A 20,253-nucleotide genomic window follows, 5' to 3' on the forward strand; every position below is an offset into this window, starting at 1 on the left:
AATGACGCGGAGGTTGTCGGGTTTGTTTTGTATTAGCGAATATGATTAATTTTATATCTAGCATCCATCATTCCCCTAATGGGGAAATTAAAATGTATTTATTCTTTCTATCATTGAAGCACTGAGACTTAGCCCAGGGCGAGAGCCTGTGCTGCTACAAGCCGTAGTTGCCCACAGAGGGGGACAACCTCTGCTTGTCCAGCAAGAGGAAGGGTGGGAAAAGGTGATGACATTCATCCTTTTGTACTTTCGTACAGGGAAACATAGATTCAGAGAACTTTCCTCCCCCTAAGATGCTCATTGTAGGTTAAGACTAATTAGGAAAATGAAGGGAAAGACTTGAGTCTCAGGAATCAAAGAGCCATACGTGAAGTGAGAAGCAGCAGGACCTGAAGACTGCCTCAACAGGCAACCAAAGAAAAATTCTGCAAGGTTTTGAAGATCCTGATGTGCCTTTGAAAGCCCAACGGAACTGGTGGGAATCAGCCCTTGGTAAGTTCTCTGCCCCTCTTCGGGCCATTTAAGAGAGAGTGACTCAACGTAGCAGCTAGAAAACACCAAGATGTTTAGTTTGACGCCCTGACAGGTCTTGCTTCCACGGGCCAGAGACTTTGGGTGCGTGGAGCAGAGGATCTGTATGGAAGAGCCCCTCACCTAGGGCTGGGGCTCTTGTCCTGGCCCCAGCACAAGCCCAAGCCCCAGTGACATGGGGCACTCTTGGGGATAGAGGCTTTCCCCGAGCCGCTGGAATGACTGCCCCTGGAAGGCTGACATGAAAAGCAGAAATAAATAAATGATTTGCATTCTGTTCCTAGAAAGCCGACTCTTAGTTTACTTATCACTTCCCTCTTGCCAAGACTGGAGTGTGTTTCATTTGTTGAAATATTCATTTTTCCCCATCCCTTGAAAGGAGCGTTACAAATGAAAGCATAAATTGCTTTTGGACACATCTCTGCTTTCTTCCCTCTTGCCTCCAGAAAGCCGTGTTGCAACATTTACCTTGTGAATCTGCCAGGTGGCGGGTCAGCTGCTGTTTACAGTGTGGAAAAACGGCCTGATAATTTATCTTTTTCTACTGGAACCATTTTCGCCCCCTCTGGCAGACGGAACGGGAGCGGTGGTGGTTTCGAATCGCCGATGGTACCTCGGAGCGATGAGCACAGCACACACGGCGTTTGCTCCACGCCCCGTCAGACTGTTGCTGCTTTATGCCGTACTCAGCATCGGAACCATCCATTGCTTTGGGTAAGTGAATGTGCCTGAAGCCGTGTCCGTGGGGTGATACGATAAAAACTGAAAATCAGTACGGACTCTGCTTTCACGTCGTATAGCACATAATTGCTGTCTTGAGCCATTTTTGTATTTCTAATGAATAGCAAAAGACATTGTTTTGAAGTTAGCATCGTGCAATGTGTCTGCCTTTAGAAAAGGAATCCTCTTTGATAAATCTCAGATGACAAATTGCCACGGTCGTGTTGCAATGTGGAAATCTGTTTGCGATGGGCAGGCTCCTCCTGTGCCAGGTGCCCGAAAGTGTGCTGGAAAGGCAGGGTTGTGTTTTCTTTGAGTGTGTAAATGGCACGAATCTGCCTGATGGTTGTTTCTTTCTCTGGTATCTGGATTTTGCTCTTTCAGAGGACTGCAGTCAATCAGTGAATGTAATCTTTCCAGTCTAACTATATTTTTCCGCTGTTCTCTGAACTTTGAGCTCTGATTTCACACCTCAGTGAGCTGATGAGTTTTTGTAATTCCTTTATTCCATGTGATTTTTAATATGCAATAATGGGTACCCCTTGCCAAGGACTAAATCATAGTTAAAGCTTCCATTGATGCTGTTCCTTGTCTTGGTGGAGGGTTTGGGAACACTGCCATGGTAGTTTACTTGTCAAAGTGGGTATGAAAAGAAACTAATTGTCAGTGTTTCACTAAAGCTTCCCACTTAGATTAGGTGCTACAAGGAAGCATTTGTCTGGGATGAGGATTTAATCAGAAATACTGAATCCACCAAAAGAGTAGGTGGCATTTTAGCTGTGGCATCATGGAAACCTTGGAGACAGTTGTTACGTTAAGGGAGGGAGAGGGGCTGGAGTGAAGAGTAAATGCTCACACTTGGGGTTCAGGTTCATTACTGTGATGAAAGGGATTAATGGGTTAATGGCTCTCTATTGTGAGCCAAGAACAGAGTCTAAGACTAATGGTTTTGACCAGCTTGAGAAAAAATAGCCTGTTTGTCAAAGAGAGGCACTTAAGCCTGGTTTTCTTTGGATCACAGAATGGTTTGGGCTGGACAGGACCTTAAAGCCCATCCAGTCCCACCCCCCTGCCACGGGCAGGGACACCTCCCACTAGCCCAGGTTGCCCAAAGCCTCATCCAGCCTGGCCTTGAACCCCTCCAGGGATGGGGCATCCGCAGCTTCTCTGGGCAACCTGGGCCACTGCCTCAGCACTCGCACAGTAAAGAATAAATTTTTCAAAAATGCTGAGTGCGTGCCAGCCCTTAGCATTGCAACCGGTGTTTGTCATGGAGGTGTCTGCCCTTGGAGCTGTTTGTCGTGTACGGCAACAAGGTACTAAACCCCAGCCTGTACACCGAGCAGTGGGGAGCACTGGGAAAAGGGCAGCGAGTGATGGTGCACATTTCACTGCTGGCCACTTTGGTGGGTTATCTGGTAGGGCTTGTGCAGGTTGAGATGAAGCCCAGGTTGGTGTGATAAGGGTTGAGTTTCCCCTGCTGGGTGATCAAACATGTGTCCTGCAGTCACCCCTCCGGAGTGCTCTGCAGACTTATTCTTGTGGTAGGGTGGTAGAAGATTGGGTCTACTCTTGGGCATTGAAGAGTTGATCGAGTGTCATAGAGAATCAATGCCAGTGTGAAACAAGTACTGAAATGTAGAGCTCCCATGGAAGATTTGGTGAGGTCTAGCAAGCGTTACTTCTCTTTGGCATGTAGTTCTGCACAGGTATAGCTCAAGTTGCTCTGTCCTTGTAGCCCCGTGGTTTCATACCCTGAAGCTCTTGTGTTGTTGAATGCAGGGGTGAAAAGGAGTCCCTTGACCTGCGCGGCACCAACAAGAGCGTGGCCAACGTCAGGCTGGCGCGGTCGGTGAACAACGCTCCGCAGCCCCGCGACTGTGTGCTCTCCGCCTGGTCCTCGTGGAGCAAGTGCGATCCCTGTCAAAAGAAAAGGGTGAGTGTTTGTGGTCTAGGCATGAAGCCTGAGAAGCCAGGAGGCAGGGCAAAAATGGGGAGCTGCTGAGGAAAGCCCTGTACAGGTGAGGCCGTGGGCTTTTGCTTTCAGGTGGCTTTTAGCTCTTCACCCGCAGTAACTCCAGTGGTTCCCAGGCTGCCTCGCTGTCCTGAGAAGGTGTAAGCCCAGGCTTGGTGAAATCCCAGGCGGGAAGCCCAGGCTTTGTCAGGGGCTTTCTCTCCAATGCAGTCCTCCCAGCATCAGTGCGAGGCACCGTCCCTGTGGGACCTGGAGACACTCAGTGCCTCTCAGCATTAAGACCCTCTTTCTTGTCCGCCAACAAGCATTTTCTACCCGAGAAGCCCCATCAAATGAAAGTAATGATCCCCATAGCATGAAGAGCAAAATCCCCGTTGCTAGAGGGACCTCTGCTAATGAGTTGGAGAACCCATTCCTGGGCTTATGCAGGACTAACCAGTGATGGGAGTTGGGAAGAGTGAAGCTTTGTATCAAAGAGTTAATCTCAAAAGCTGGGGAAAAAAAGGGAGGGCTAACATATTGGACGGAGTAATTGACTGCTTCACAGCAGTGCTGTGGGCGGAAAAAAATCCCTAATGATACAGAGGGCCAAGTAAATACACTGACAGAAAATAACAAGGGATGTCGTTACCAGCGCTAATTGAAAGAGAGGAGATGTAACCGAATCCTTCCTTACTCTTGCAAATGCCCGCACTGTGCTGTCAGGCTCATTTAAACAAACTGTCAAAGAAAAGTAAACTTCCTTCATCCCTTCCAATCCTCAATCCCTCCCCAGCAAAATTAAGACTGTCGCAGATCAGAAACCTTTGAAAGGAGGCACGTTACCAGCATCACACCTCTTTGCCGACACTTTTTTTTTTAATATGGCAGTAGTCTTAGATGAGATCTCCTCAACACAAAGTTTGTTTTTTAACTAGGCAAGCGTGAAATTCGCAATTTCTGCACATTCGAGTCAATATTTTTTATTTCATCACAGTACAGATTTGCCCGCCTGGAACAACCTTCTCAGTTCAATGGAGATCCCTGCGATTACTCTGACAAAGAAACTGAAGACTGTGTTACAAATCATCCTTGCAGGAATAAAGTTAGGTGTGAAGGGTTTGTGTGTGCGGTTACAGGTAAGGACTTGGGGAGAGAGAAGCGGCCGTGCTCAGGTGGCATCTCTCATACCACCACGTTGAACTTTCTGCTTCTACAAGAGTTTGCTGGGCTGAAGAGGTGTCAGGAGTTGACCAGTGTCCGTACTCCTGTTGTGTTTGCATCAGTAATTTTGAGTCTATTAGCCAACATCTTCCAGTCTGAAGCATGTCTTTAAAATCATAGAATCAGGGAATGGTTTGGGTTGGAAGGGATCTTAGAGATCATTGAGTTCCAACCCCCTGCCATGGGCAGGGACACCTCCCACTAGCCCAGGTTGCTCAAGTTTTTCTCTAAAAATCTCCAAATAGGAAATAAAAACCCGGTTCTATCAGTAAATTAAATAAAAAGAAAAAAAATCAGACAGCAACAGAACAAGCGCTGGGCATCCTTGACACATGCCCAAGAGCACAGGTGATGGTGGTGGTCCTCGTGGCATTTCCCTCCATCCGTATCAGCGACTAATTAGTCGAGGATGCTGTAAGCAGTGTGGGGAAGAAAGGCAGTAGTTGGCTGTATCCAAAATTTGTCAGCCTCTGCTTTGGTTCTGCACCCTGGCAGCGGAGAGGAAGGTGTGCAGGGTGCGGGGTGCTGGGGCAGAGGAGAGCTGGGCACAGGAGGTGGCACAGAGGAACCTCAGGTCTCTGTCCCCCAAGGTAGTGTTTTGGTGAGACTGAAAAGCGACTCGGTAATTACAGACATGGGAGGGGCAAAAAAAAAAAAAATACCATATACCAGGGGTGCTGAACAGTCTCCAGCATGTTTGTTTTCTCAAAACTGAAAAATTTTAGCAACCAGAAGAATCTTTCCTTTTTTTATGCTTTTCATTAGGATTTCTTTTTTCTAGGTTGAGCAGGGAATTTTAAGATTTTGAAGGTTTTGGGGAAAATTGAGCAGATGGAGTTTGGTGCTCCATGCAGATAGAGAAGAAATATTTTCCAGCTAGTTTTGAACCATACATTACAGGAGACTTTTATTTTGTTTCTGGACTCTGAGTCAGGGACCGTGATTTTGCAAAATTACCAGTAAGCATCCTAATAGATTGTTTAATGAGTCATTTACACCTCACGTCCTAGGGAGATGCATTAACCGGAGGCTGCTTTGCAATGGGGATGATGACTGTGGGGACCAGTCAGATGAAAAAAACTGCAAAAAAGTGTTTAAAAAGTGTGACCAGAAGATGGAGCAATACTGGGGAATCGAGAATCTGGCAAAAGGGTAAGTCAGTGACCTTCATGAGATTTTTTTTCTTACTTGAGGATAAGAATGACCTTATGTGGCTTCAGACTTAACCACTGAACAGAGAAAAGCCGTATCAACTCCTGTATCCAGGAGCTAGGATCCAACAGCCTTTGGTGTCCTGATCCAAAGCCCAGCAGGAAAATCCTTATTGACTCCAGGAGTCTTTCAGGGAGAGGTGAGGTAAGTGAAAAATGTACCCAGGAGAGCTTGTGCACCTTCCGGAGATCATCAGCTCAGCTTGTCCTGCAAGAGCCTCCGTGTGCTCTTTGGTGAGGAAAAGGGGAAACGTCAACACCAATCGTTTCTCTAGTATCTACAGGTACTTGCTCTTAAATTAATCAGTGGGAGAGTTTGAATGATCCAGTTATTTTGCACAGATGTAAGTAAAGTTAGACGTTGGCCCAATTCAGTCTGAAAAAAATGCTTTCAGGAACTGAGAGACTACTTCCAACCGTGCTTTTGAAATAAAAACAAAGGAAGGTTTGTTAAAATCTGAACATAAAGTTATATCATTCTTTATAGACTGACTTAAGTCATCACCTTGGATTGCCTAAAATCTGAACCGGACTGGGGATTTGAATTTTTGCACCATGTATTGGTTTGGGGGGGGTCAAAATTTCATGGATTTCTTCCACGACAGAGAGATGGTGGAATTTGTGTCCTTTGTGTGAGTAGGGTAGGATTAACCTGCATGTTACCGAGCCCCAACGTTTTTGGAATTCCAATCCATGTCTGAATTGAGACATCTTTTAATAAGACTGTGGCAACTTTCTGTTAAGATCAGAATGTGTGAAGAGAGTCTTTTCTCATTCTGCAGGGAAAAAAATGCTTTTTACATAAAAAGAAAAGAAAAAATCATATTGTAAGGAAAAAATTATAATTTCCTCATTATTCTCTGGAGATACGGCTGCTACACGTGTCATTGCTAATGCTTTGTACTTCTGAGTTTAATGAAAATTAAAAATAATGTTGGACAATTATAGGAACATGCTTCTCATCTCTTTGAAGCTACAATTGCTCAGTAATTTGCTTTTAGTGGACTTCCCTTCTTTTCAGATTGTTCTAAAATTAGAGATAGTATTTTACAGCTTCGGAGTCATTATCATGCAAGTCTCTCTCCCCAAAATAAGGAGAGGCCTGGATCGCTAATGGGGACACGACATGGACTATTAGCAATTTATCTTTTTTTGTGTGTGTGAATTTTCCTTTAATCATTCTTGTTACTATTCGAGTTTGTGGAGATGAGTGCCATGTCCTCAGCTGCGTACCACAAGGGTGATGTGCGTGTGTCCTACAGGGACCAGCAGGAGGGTTTTTACTGCAACAGATCCCACCAGCAGCAATAGGAAAAGCAAACGAGCCCAGTTTGATCACCCCATTTAAAAGGTTGCAGTACGATGTCCTTTCTCAAGCAGACAGGTTAAGATGACTGTCCGTCGTCCACTAAATCAAAGGAAAACTTCCCAGGGATTTCAAGGAGTGGTTGAACAATCTCTTGAGTGCCTAGGTCTTGTTCCCTGACACTTCTCACTCTCATCTACTGACCTCTGGCTGATCCTTGACCAACCCAGCCAAGATGACGCATGATAAATGAGAACAAAGACATGTGAATGAAAAATTAGTCTGGACTGATGACATGGGTTGGCAAACATGTCTTTGAAGATCCTGCTGGATGCTGCTGCACTACTGAGGGCTTCTGGGGATGCTCAGGGTGGGCAGCCTGGTGGGGCGGGTGTTTGGCTGGTCCAGTTTGTCCTGGTCTTCCCAGAGAGCTCCAGTGAAGGCTGCAGAAGTTGCCGTTGCTAGTGGCAGGAATGTCTGGTGTCATTCCTAGCTGGGTGGTGAAAATTAACCTTCTGTAATTGGTATCGTATTCAGCAAAGTGTCAAAATGTGACACTTTCCAAAAATTTGACATTTGACATTTGAAAATTTGACATTTTCAAAAAACTTTGAAAAATTTTTTCTTTCATGTTAGTCAGGTTTTTTTTTTCTGGAGCAACCGGGTCGGTGAGACAGTGAAAGAGACAAAACTTTCTGTTCAGGTTTCAAAATAGAGAAATACAAAACAAAGAGCCCTCAGCCAACCAAAACATTTTCTGCCTTTCTCGGCCAAGTCATTTGATGTTTGCTTCTAAAGAGATGATAATATTTTTCTGTTATGCTTCATGTACAGGTTAAATATCTTCACAAACAACCTGGAAGGATTAGTTCTTGATCACAGGTACTATGCTGGGGGATGTTCTCCCCATTATATCGTGGACACGAGATTCAGGAAGCCGTACAATGTAGAAAGCTACACGCCAGAGGTACGTGTCAGGTTCTTCTGCTAATGTACGTGCATCTGTTGTAATAAATTTAGTGCGTAATACTGATAAAGCTTCATTACTAAATCATTTTATAAAGAATAACAAAACTCATGAGATCAAATGGGATGAGGCTGAATTTAGCCCTACTTCCAGAACATCGTCATACCCCACACACTCTATGGAGTTGGACACGTCTCCTTATAATATCCGCGTGCACTGGAATAGGTAGCAGCGTTCCCTTGGATGTTGTCCTTGCAAAAAATGAGCCTAACCTGTGCAAGAGGGCAGGAAAGCTACCCAGGGGGCACAAGGAGGTTAATTTTTGACCGAATTGTAGAGTGCCTTGAGAGCCAGGCTGGGAAAGCTATCCCCATGCAACAGGATTTAGGATTTAGCAGCACACTGTGTGGTTTGCTTGGAAGCTTATTTCTGTGGTGCATCAAAGCTATATTTCACATATTATATATTTGACATTAATGGTCTTGATGACATAGCATGATATTTTTGAGCATTGCCCATTAGGAAACCTCCTTTTGGAATTCATCCTTTAATTGATGCCTGTGTTTAAGATTTCACCTTCTTTGCATAAGATCAACACATTAAGTAAGAGCCTGAGGTCCTTGCAGTACGGAGCAGACAGTAGCTTTCCTGCTGCTGTAAATCAAGTGTTCTTGAAGTACCAGTGTTAATAATAATAGTGCTTTGCAATTATACAAGGCTTTTCATCTTCAAAGTGCAAGCATTAATTCACAAGTATATTTGTATCTGTGTCCCTTTCCCGTGCTTCAGGTGTACAATTGCTATGCAGGAAATTAAACGTGTTGGTTTTGCTTTCTGTTTAGACCAAAGGCAAATATGAATTCACAATGACTGAATATGACTCCTACTCGAATTATGAAAGCAGTGTCCTGAAGGCAAAAGCTTCGCAGTCTAGCTTCAGCTTTGGTATAAAAATACCAGGAGTGTTTGAACTGGGTTACAATTCAAACGACAACAGGTTCAAGAAGTTCATTCAAAGGATGAAAAGATTTTCTTCAACTGTAAGCACCGCTCCACTTAATTCTCTGCTGGCGTGTCATCTGTATGTGTGTGTATAGCGGTTTGAACCTCACCATCAGCTCAGCAGCCATCACTAGGATAACTGGAATTTTTCCTTCCCTTTGGATTTTGCAGGTGGTGTTCGTCAGGTGTTTACTGAGGCCACAGCGCCTTTGGTTGTGTTACCCTCCACACACTCTTGATCAGGGAGTGGAGGGATAGGATGAGGGGTAATGGTTTTAAGCTGAAAGAGGGGAGATTGAGATGAGATATTAGGAAGAAATGTTTTCCTGTGCGGGTGGTGAGGCAGTGGCCCAGGTTGCCCAGAGAAGCTGTGGATGCCCCATCCCTGGAGGGGTTCAAGGCCAGGCTGGATGAGGCTTTGGGCAACCTGGGCTAGTGGGAGGTGTCCTTGCCCATGGCAGGGGGTGGAACTCGATGATCTTTGAGGTCCCTTCCAACCCAAACCACTCTGTGATTCTGTGATACAGGGAACTCGCTGGCGGGAGGTGTACACATGATGCTCCTCACATGGTCTCTGTGCTGAGCCCCAGCCATGGGATGCTGTGCACCTCGCCCTACCAGACCTTAAAAAATCCCTACCCCTGATGCCAAAGCAGTCTGGCAGGTGGGAGGTGAGTGGGTGCAGCCAACACGGTAACCCTTGCAAGGGAGTCTGCACAGGTAGAACTGGGGTTTGGCTAACGAGCCCAGGAGCCCAGAGTTCCCTCTGCCCTACAAGCGAGTTACAGCCATAATAGAGAAATCGGGGTGAAAGACAGGCAAACAGGATTTTCTGCAGTTCCAGGAGTTCCTGCACCTGTACACCCAGTCCAGAAACCAGTCTGCAGTGTGGATGGCTGTTATCTGTGCCGTCACTGCAGAATGTCATCTCACACGTGCAGGGCTGTCCCGCTTTTAGGTGGGTTCGGCAAGGCAGGAGCTGTCACTTCGGTAAATGATGGAGCAAACAGCGAAGGCAAGCTGTTCAGCTGTAGGACAGCCCTGACAATAACGTAGAATGAAAACTGCTGGCAGGCCTTCCATGGATTTAATTATAGACGAAGACATGCCATTTTACTTCGGCTGATGTGATCTGTCTGCTGAGTACATCATTCACCAGATCAGGGGACACACAACACAAAACACGGATGGCACGATCCCTCCCAGTCTCGTCTGCGGAGATTTGGTCACAGCTGGGATCTGATGCACCCTTTAAGCTGACTGGAGATGCTTTCCTCTAGAACTCCTAGGACTGCTTTATGAGATTCAGCCTGAGGTGGTGTGCACCATCATTTGATTTCTTTTTTTCATCTGTTATTGCTGTAAACAAAGCTAGCTCTTGTCAATGGTTTAATAGTGTCGCTGATCTGTGTCTCTCCTCCCAGTATAAAGTGCACTCAGGAATGGCAGGGTATTCCTTGTTTCCATTAAACCTGCATTGGCTTCCTGCAAAGTCATTTCCCATGACAAGATCAGAGGTATATGAGCAGCATTTGCAATAGATATCTGTAAAGACACCCAATACTAAGTCTTGATTTTATTATTTAAGCTACAGGGTTCTGTATTGAACCCCCCTGATGCACTTGTCCTGCTGGTCCAAATAACTGGACACTTCATCCTTTGAACATGACAAAAGACCTCTTCTGTTCCTGACTGTTATGCCAGAAAAGGGAGATACAATATTTATCCATGTACACCTATATAGAGACATATAAATATATGTGTGTGTGTGAGTGTGTTTTCTTTCCTTTGAGATTGGTTAACAGCATATTCTGGCCGTATTATATTTATTATATATTATATTTAGTATTCTAAATACTAATTTGGTTCAGCCAGAGGATTACCATTTCACATATCAATCATCACGACTTCAGATGTCAGAATTTGTCAGGAGAGAGCTTGTGAGAGGCCAAGGCTGGTCAACATGATGAGGACTAGTGCAGTCTTGTGGGATGCTGCTTGTGCCGTTGCACCCCGAGTCCATCAGAGCCGAGCCTGGACCCTGCCTTTCCCCATGTCCCCATTGAGCCATCACCTAACCTGTAATGGGTGTTTCTCCCTCTTCTTTCTTCCCTCTCTAATACCGGTCTGAATCCTGATTTCCAAAAACTTTACTTCTAAAAGTTTTGGTTTTGCTACATTAGGAGATTTCCAGTTGCAAACTGTTAAATTGATAAATCCCACCCAGCATTAGTTGTTTAACGGCAAATAACTACCCGTTGCCACAAGAACGACATCCCTGACTTCTTCTGGATTCTCCTGTGTTTCCACATTTCATGCAGTCCAGCAAATTCATCCATGCCCGTTCCGAGCTGGCTGTCGCCATTTATAAGCTGAAGCCCCGAGCGCTGATGCTGCATTACGAGTTCCTGCAGAGACTCCACCAGCTCCCGTCGGAGTACAGCTACGGCGAGTACCGAGAGCTCTACAGGGACTACGGGACCCACTACATCACGGAGGCTACCCTTGGGGGCATCTACGAATATACTTTAGTCATGAACAGTGATGAGCTCCGAAAGGCAGGTACATGCACCTGATGGTTGGGGAAAAGCTTTGGGGCCAGCTTTTTGGTGGGCAAACCCCTCCGCAGGCACCCAGTGATGGTTCAGGTCTGAGGTCAGACAAGAGAGATGGTGGAACAAGGAGTCAATGACCCCATGGCAGGGAGTTGGAACTCAATGGTCTTTAAGGTCCCTTCCAACCCAAACCATTCTATGATTCTATGATCCTGCAGGAAATAAGAAAGTCAAAGTGTTTATGGCAGTGAATGAAGAATCTGGTTTTCAAAGTATGTTCAGCATCTTGTGCTCCATCCAGCTCTCAAGCTGGGGGTGCTGCCAGTTCACAGAAAAGGGCGCTGTAGGAAGTATTTCAGATGACGTGTTTTGGAGGCTGACAAGATGTTGAGACGAATGGGAATCGTGTAGCTTAACACTGTTGTTAGCTTTGAACACCTTCACCTAAGTTCTTTTTCCATTGCCTTTCAAACGACGTTTTGAAACACCTTTAGCCTCGAGAGCTTTTCCAGCATGTAGGAAACAGTAAATAATTTGCTGGGTGACTCTCGTACCTGACATTGCTCTTGCTCTTTGACTCTGACTTCCTTTTTTTTTGTGAGAAATGATGATTGTTGTGTAGGACGGAGCAAGCCGTGTGACATTAATCAATAACTGGACTCTCTTATTTATTCATTGGCACGGGAGTGAGTAACTGCCTTGGCTGGCTATTTGCAAAAGCATTGAGTGGACTCTGCTGTGTGTGATGCTCGGTGTGTTTGCTCTTCTGCTGGCTAAGAAGTGGCTTGTCCTGTAGCCAGGCACTGCCCAGAGGGACAGGATTTAGGTTCAGATTTCAGATATTCAAAACACTAGCACTGCCCAAGTTCTCAGCTGTTGGTGTGGGACCATCTCAAGACAGGTTTGTTTGAACTAATGTGTGTTATTGTTTGCATCAAAATGCTGTCTGATGGTGTCTGCTGACCCAGATCAGGATCCTGCAGTAGGACCAACATTTTCACACTGTTCCCACCAGGGTTTGGTAGGTCCAGACTGAGAATTTGTGTTTTTCCTTTCAAATCCATCATGATGTTGGTATTGTCTATGGTACTGGCCAATATCAGATGGATGAGAAGAGCATAAGAACAGGGCAGCCACGTAATGATACTTGTGTTGCAAGCTCATGTAAATATTTGTACCATCGAGACATAAGTTTAACTAAAAAAAAAGTAAAGAATTCAGGGAAATGGGGGGAATTACAACAAAAAGGCAGAGAAAGGAGAGATACTTGAGTATCATATCTGGTATTTCATCGTGGTAACTGCTGAAATATTCTTGAGTGTCAGGACAGCAAGGAGTTTGGAGAAGGACTTTGGGGAAGAACATACAAAAGGTTTGCAGATTTTTAGGGCAAATTCTTCTATGCCAGGAAAAAGATTATAGCAGAGCTTCATAGAGAAACTTCCATGAAACAATTAAGGTTCTTCTGTCAGTGAAGAATTGGAGATGTGGGCTAGCAAAGGGACGAAAAGTTCCTTCATCTGTTACTCTTAAAAAGCCTGGCTCCGATGATGGGGATGAGTGATGGAAGGTCCTTTGTCAAAGACATTTTGCATTTAAGTCACGGGCCAGGCTCTCCCCCGTTGCAGCTCTGCATAACCCAGTACAGCTGAGTTGGTGATTAAAAACCTCCTCTTCCATTATTAACCTTCTGCACTTGGTTTCAGAGTTCTGTAAAATGTAGAGATTTCATTTCATTTCATATAGATCTGTTAAATATCCAAAAAAAAAGGCTTTTTCATCTCATCTCCTTTCAGCCCAAAGGAAAAATATTTATCAACTCCCATTTTCTGTGTGTATGGACATAGAAACATCGAAGAGTTGTATTAAAACTCTTCAATTTGTTGGTGTTTATTTAAGGTTATTCTCTGAGCGATGTCCAGAAATGCGCACAGCGTGGCTTTAACATTGGTGCACGTATTGCTGTTGTCTCTCTGAATCTTGGAATTACTGAAGCCGGCTGTAAATCCCTTTTAAAAGAGATTGGAGGTAAGCGTGAAACACTTCAACTGTTTAATTTCTAGCCTTTGTCATAGCGAAAAGAAGATTTTGTGATCTTGCCTGCCTGAAATATTTCCCCACTCCCTCTTTTGAGCCTGCTGGCTAACCCCAGCCAAGCCTAACAGAGGTGTGGATGGATCAAAGCTTGGGTTTTTTGAAAGATTTTCTTTGGTGGGTAGCAAAGAAATACCTGCTCAGTGTCCTAGGGAAAAGCTGGGACAGATCAACCGTTACCCACCTGGCTGGTGCTGTGGTACTGATCCACTCACCTTTTGGCAGAGCAGCCCAACATGCCACTTTTTGCACCCAAAAAAGCCCAGATGGGGAAAGGAGGGAGGTGATGGTGGTGTGGGAGCCTCGGGGGATGCGTGGGAAGCTGGAGGTGTGGTGGTGGGAGGAGGGTGCACCTGAAAATATACAGAAAAATCTTTGTGGTGGTGAGGAGCATTGGTCTGTGGAAGGACCTGCAAGGTGATAACCACAGGGGAGAAATATAGGGGGAGAGATATGGGGTGCAGGAGAGGAGGGTGGGGGTATTGCTGCAAGGGAGCAGGAGGGGCACAGGACACACAGCGTAGGAAACCAGGCTCCAGGTGTGAAATATTTCTATTTTTTTTTTTTTCCTTTGCCCTCTGAGTGGGATGGGTCATATGCAGAAGTGGCTTTGCTTTTAGCTTATACCTCAACTGCAATCCACAAAGACATACCTGAGCAGAACTGGCCACTTTCTGAATGCATTTTTGCAGACAGCACCTCGAAAAAACAGTACGTGGAAGATTTCATCGTCCTCGTTCGTGGCGGAGCAAGCGAACACATCACCACGTTGGCTTACAAAGACCTGCCGACAGCTGCGCTCATGCAGGAGTGGGGAGATGCTGTACATTACAACCCTGAAATCCTAACGCTGAAGGTACTGTGTCCATCGCTTCGTTCAGCAGCGCTTAGCTGAGCGCCTTGGAGAACTCTGGGTGTAAATAGACAGGATTAAAAAAAAAAAAACAGGGAGATTTCTAGAGCAAATAACAGACCTGTTTAGTGCAGCATAGTTTCTAAGACTGACTATTCAGAAAATCAAAGGTGTGGTGCGTTGAAAAGGGTACGGTTGGAAGTACTTGAAGGAAACAGCTTTAACCCTTCTAACTCAGCTGTGCAGATGTTACTTGCTGCCTACCAAGCAGATCAGACAATCCACCTTCTGTTCTACCAGTGTATCACTTATCAAAAATGTATCTGGCAGAATATATTTTATAAGGACTTTTTTTTCCATGAAATTTCTTCTGTGAGCACCAGTGACTATTTAGCAACAATTCTCTCTGGTTCAGAAGGTCAAGTGATTCACCGTACATGCCTGGATGTTTCTGCAGCTTAGCTAAAGCTTAAAAATATTCTTCAGGTTTGGAAGAGTCAAGGTTTTTTGACCCTGAAGAGTTTTAGAACTGCAAGGCACTGTAAACGTCAAAAGCAAGCAGAAGGATATAGCAATTCTGTGTTATCATTTTTAATGCCAAAAAAAGTTCACTCCAAGTGTATAAAATGGTATAAAGGTGCAAGAAAACATCCTTTTAAACAGGAGTTTGGACTGGTGGTGGTGGAAGTTGATTTTATTATTGTATAATTCCTTTTCATTGTAAAATTTAATTTATATTTGTGAAAGGTGTTTCTCATTGAAAATTCTGACTTTTCATTTAAAAAAAAAAAAAAAGAGGTGAATTCTAAAAAATATGAAGCAAAGTAAAAATCAGTAGTTTGGAAATACAACCAGGGAGGTCTCTGGGCAGGAGACAACACCCATGCAGCCCTCCACACTATATCCCCTGTACAGAAAAAAATTCTCTCCCACAAGAAATTGCGACGTTGTTTGTCTTGCCCGGCATCAGTGACCAGGCTGCCCAGTGAAAAACCCCAGGCGGATGTAATTTGGCTTTGGTGTCTATAATCCTTCATTTCCATACCAATATCCCTGTGGGGCTTAAAGATCAAAAGTAGCAGCAGAGTGTAACTAAATGTCAGCCCAGGAATGCTTAGTTAGGGAAAACTGAAGCAACTCAGTTCATAAATCATCTCCTGAAGGGACTTGGCAGGTCACTCTCAGTGTATTTCCTCATTTGTATGAGCTGAATTCAAAAAGCAAAGTATGGATCACAGATAATTGATGAAGAGTAAATGTACAGCAGCAGGAAATGGGCTTTTTTTTTTTTTTTTAACATTCTTCTATCTCTTGTAGCTTGAGCCTGTGACAGCAGTAGGGTGAGTGAGCTTTCATGCTTGCTCTATAGCAAGGATGGGAATTAGGGATGGATCCTCTGATGACATGTGCCACTGTTGTCCCACTGGCATTAGTGGGTGACTAATGGCAATATTGTCATTTTTGTCATGGTTACGGTGAAAGTGCAGATTTGAATGGCTGTGTCTGGGTGGCTGTGCCAGGAATGAAGGAGATTTTTGTGGGTGGGTTTTGGGGGGCTCTTTTTAAATCAGAGTAAGGGAGCACGCAGGAAACGTAAGTTTGAGCAAATCTGATCTACAAATGTCAATATCAGGAAAATGGATGAGAAAGGATTTAAGGAAACTTCTGAGAAACGTTGGCTGTTTGTCAACTAAGGGCTGTTGTGTTTTGTTACGCATTGACAACTGCTTTGGTGTTGTGAACCAAGGGGAGGATCCCTGCAAGTACTCCTGACATCGCTGCCTTCTTGTTCCTGAGGTTTAAGGAAACACTAATGGGAAATCTGTACCACAGAGCATTCATGTCCCTCTCCAGCTGTGCCACCACCAAGCCCTGTGATGCTCACACCGTCTCGAGCTTGGAAACGAAGGCAATTTCTCCCCTCCCTTTAGGCAGAGCCGCTGTATCAGCTGGTGACTCCCACCGACTTTGCTAATGCGATGGCAATAAAAGAAAATCTGCGACGGGCTCTGGAGGAGTTCCAGCTGGAGACCAGTTCTTGTCGCTGTGCTCCCTGCCACGGCAATGGCATCCCCTTTCTGCAAGGTAGAGGGAGCTGGGGACTTTGTGGGGAGCAAGTAATCTGCTCTTTAGTTTCTCCTGTCATTTATTTTTGAGGTGTTTAATTTTATTTTTTTTTAAGTCAGTCTATTTGTACAGTCACACCTTTAAGTAAAGACAGGAAAGTCAAAGGATGTTTCTTTTTAATAGGAGTGACCGTGGGTATCAGGTTTGTGGAAGAATTTGTTCCTTCTCAGTTATGCATTTAAAAAAAAAAAAAACCTTGACATGTTTCAGTCTCCTCCTTCGCTTTTAAGATTGCTTCCATCCTCCCAGAGTGGTGACTACTGTCTCAGCATTAATTAGTGTTTGTAAAAGTGTTCTGAAGATGAAAAGCGACATGTAAGTGCCAAGCACAGTTATCACCATCACCTCCCCCCATTTCTAAGAGAAGCTGTCCTCCTTTGTAAGTAGGCTGTGATTTAAAAATGAAGGGGAAAAAAGAATCAAATTGAATGAAAACCGACACTGCCTAAACAGAGAGATATGATGTGATGAGAGCTTCTAACAAAGGGACCGTTTTGTCAAGTGCCTAATTCCAATCTGCATCTGCAGAAGTCCTGATGAGAATCGTTATCATCTAAATGTGTCTAATGCAGAAACCACTGCTTCAGGTACCAGCTAGTTGATTGTAGCACTTAAAGGATTCGTCTCATGATTACCCTTGTTTAAATAACTTGTTCCAGGCTGAGTCAGGTTAGGTCTCATTTAGCATCTTCTCAATGAAAGGCTTTAAATGACCGTGGGAGCTCTCCTCTGGGGTCCTGCCGTGGGGTGCTCCTGTCCCAGGTGCTCGTACCTGATGTTTGCTCCCTCTCAGCTCTATGATGTCTCTTTTGGAGAGGAGCAGGGGGACCCTGTGGTACCCTGAATTACTGTGTCCATGTGGCTGAGGTTGAGCCGCAGTGCAGCACCGGGAACAGATGGCTGGGGAGGCGAGAGGGGCGGCGGGGCGGTCACAGCTCCCCTGTTTTATTGCCGTTTTATACTTTCACCACCCGAGAAAAATGCCGATATCATCTCACCCGCTGTCCCTTCCTCGCAGAAGATGAAGCACTGAAAAGCAATGGGTGTCTGCAGGGAAATGTGACCTGAAGTCTCTAATGCCACCATCTCTGCTGACTTTCAGGAACCGCCTGTGAGTGTTTGTGTCCCCTCGGCTACAGCGGCGCTGCCTGCCAGATCAGCGAGAAAAAAGGTACGAGGCTGATGGATGGGCAGGAATGTCCCTGCTCTGCCCAGCCCAGTGCACAGGGGGTTAGGGTCCTGCGAAGGCAACAGATATACACTTTGCCTCCCCCCTTCTAAATGTCTTTGAGCTCACGAGGAGGTGGCTTTGCTTTTGCGGTTCAAAGCTGCATAAACGCACCTTGCAATTGTATCAAAATATGAACTCCTACCTAACTTACAATACGTGACAAGCCTCAGATCTCCTCCACCAGCTCTGTTTCCCAAGTTTTTTCCCTTTAATACAGTCGGTATGTCGCAAACTGTTTGCCCCCCAGCTATGCTACCACGCATTTTAATCTTCAAATCTTCTGTTGTTTTGAAGCATTTACTAATGCTTCTTGGTGACTTTATATTGCTGCTGTCTCCAGACCGATGTTCTTAACTCCTCCTAGTTTAGGATGGTCTGTGAATTTAATCATTTTGTTTACCTCTTCCAGCCCATTAGTTTAAATGCTAAATAAAACCAGATCTCAGGCACCCAGAGCTCTGGCACCATCCCACCGTTTGCTGCACTGCATTTATCTTTGCACTTTATTTACAGTCTTTTATCCAGTCCTCATTCTGCATGACTGTGTCCCAACTAAGGCAGGCTGAAATACATCTTAAGCCAAGATTTCATAAAGCAGAGGCTGCATTTTGTGGGTGTTTCTAAGTCCATGGAGCCTTAATCTGTGGAGTCACTTACACCTTGTTCCAGTCCACCTGCCACACGCGTAGCCGCATCCGACCCTCCCTGAGACTCACATCCATCCGCTTGTCACCATGTAACTTCCTTTCTCACTCCCCTTTCCCCCGTTCATGTATTGCCTCCGTGTTCGGCTCCATGATTCTCAGGATTTTGAATTTATGTCACTCACATGCTCAGGGTCCAGAAGAAACCGTGTAATAGGAAAAGCAATGGATAGAAAGCTGAATATTCAAGCTGTTGTTCATTGAAGAAGAACATGCTAACGTTCCCCCTAACACCTCAGAACGTGGCTGACAAGAGTTGAGTTGCTGTTTTTCCTACCTAGGCTTGGACTAGGTCAGACAGAGAAACACCCTACAAGCAAATACAGAGTTAATTGATTTTTTTTTTCTTTTTCTTTCTGCATAAAGTGTAGTTTGAACAAACACCAGAGATGCTGAACAGAGAATTATCGTCTTTAAACCACTCACTCATTGTTAATGACTCAAGTGGATTGTCAGTGGTGTGGAGAGGGGCAGGGCTGTTTGTATTTAAATACGATTCCTGGAAAGAGCTGCTTTATTCTGACGGTCCTTTCCAGCTTTGGGTTTGGTTTTTTTTTTTTTTTCCAGATGCTGCTGTTAATGGAAACTGGGGTTGCTGGGCCAGCTGGTCTCCGTGTTCAGGAGGACAACGAACAAGGAGGCGACAGTGCAACAACCCTGCCCCGCACAATGGTGGTTCGTCGTGCTCAGGGGCAGATGCAGAGACAGTGACGTGCTAGAGGGAATCGTTAGGAACTTACACAACACAGACGAGCACTTTGCAGACTGAGTGGGAAGATGTCACGTACCTGGCTTGCTAGGTTGGCCTCACTCTGCGTATGGGTCTCATCCAAGTGCATTGGAGACATTTCAGAAGACATTGGGAGTAGGGAGTATGAATCACACCTGCTGTGCAGTTGTTGGGATTGAACATCCTTACTGTTCTCCCTATTTTGACTTTTCTCTGTCGTGGTTGCAATGGGCTGACTGAGCCAGGCACTATCTCCTGCCCTATTTGGTAGCTGCATGATTTTCCGTTCTACTGTCTTGTTTTTGAAGGTTCTTTTGAGATAAGAAAAGACTTGTTTGATGTTATGTGCACCAGGATGTGTGCTAAAACGCAGCTTCTGTGAAGGCAGCTGTGTCATGTGGAGCAAAATACAGCATGTTAAAGCCTCATCTCCACGAGCACAACAGTATCTAATGTGACATTTAAAGCCGCTGTGCCTCACTGCCCCAGCTTCCCAATTTATTGTATTGAACTGAAATTGTCTGTCACATTAGAAATTGTCTTGAAGGAATAAAAAACGGATTGTGAAGAGCAGTCTGGTGACACCAAAGCACCATTAGATGATATAGCAGCGGCACTCCTACCGCAGCGGTGCGCTTCCTCCTGTGCATTTCTGGTGTAGAACAGATACACTGAGAGTATCGGATACACCCCGGTACGCTCAGATATGCCGATGCTCTGGGTCCTTGGCAAAGGGAGGGAAGGACAGAGGGATGCTATTTGGTTTGCTATAAAAAGAGCCAAGCAAAGGGAATGGTTTGCCCTTTGTTAGCATCCCTGGAGCTGTGCGTCGCAATCCAGGTGAAACAAAAGAGGACTTTGTAATATTGTGCATCATCTCCTGACTGACCTGGGGGGGATCATTCCAGGGACTTGCCTCCTACAGCTTTCTTGGTGGTTAATGATTTTTGCAATAGCTTTGCTCCGGGAAAGCGGCTCCACCAGTGCAAAAGTTGTTCGTAAGCATTGTGAGTCTTCTAGCATCTGCAAGGTCAAACGCTCTTC

The 20,253-nt window shown here is 45.1% G+C and overlaps 1 protein-coding gene across 1 annotated transcript; it reads left to right on the top strand.

Annotated features, from left to right (window-relative positions):
• Positions 1 to 1,153: 1,153 nt before the first annotated feature.
• Positions 1,154 to 19,198, top strand: C8B (complement component 8, beta polypeptide). The gene is made up of 12 exons (XM_010078998.1): positions 1,154 to 1,245; positions 3,034 to 3,187; positions 4,203 to 4,344; positions 5,440 to 5,581; positions 7,781 to 7,913; positions 8,756 to 8,953; positions 11,237 to 11,477; positions 13,370 to 13,498; positions 14,257 to 14,420; positions 16,349 to 16,502; positions 17,647 to 17,715; positions 19,047 to 19,198. Exons 1-12 carry the CDS (start codon positions 1,154 to 1,156, stop codon positions 19,196 to 19,198), a joined length of 1,770 nt encoding a protein of 589 aa, XP_010077300.1.
• Positions 19,199 to 20,253: the final 1,055 nt, after the last annotated feature.

This window comes from Pterocles gutturalis, unplaced genomic scaffold, assembly GCF_000699245.1.
Source record: "Pterocles gutturalis isolate BGI_N339 unplaced genomic scaffold, ASM69924v1 scaffold6141, whole genome shotgun sequence".
Classification (NCBI taxonomy): domain Eukaryota; kingdom Metazoa; phylum Chordata; class Aves; order Pterocliformes; family Pteroclidae; genus Pterocles; species Pterocles gutturalis.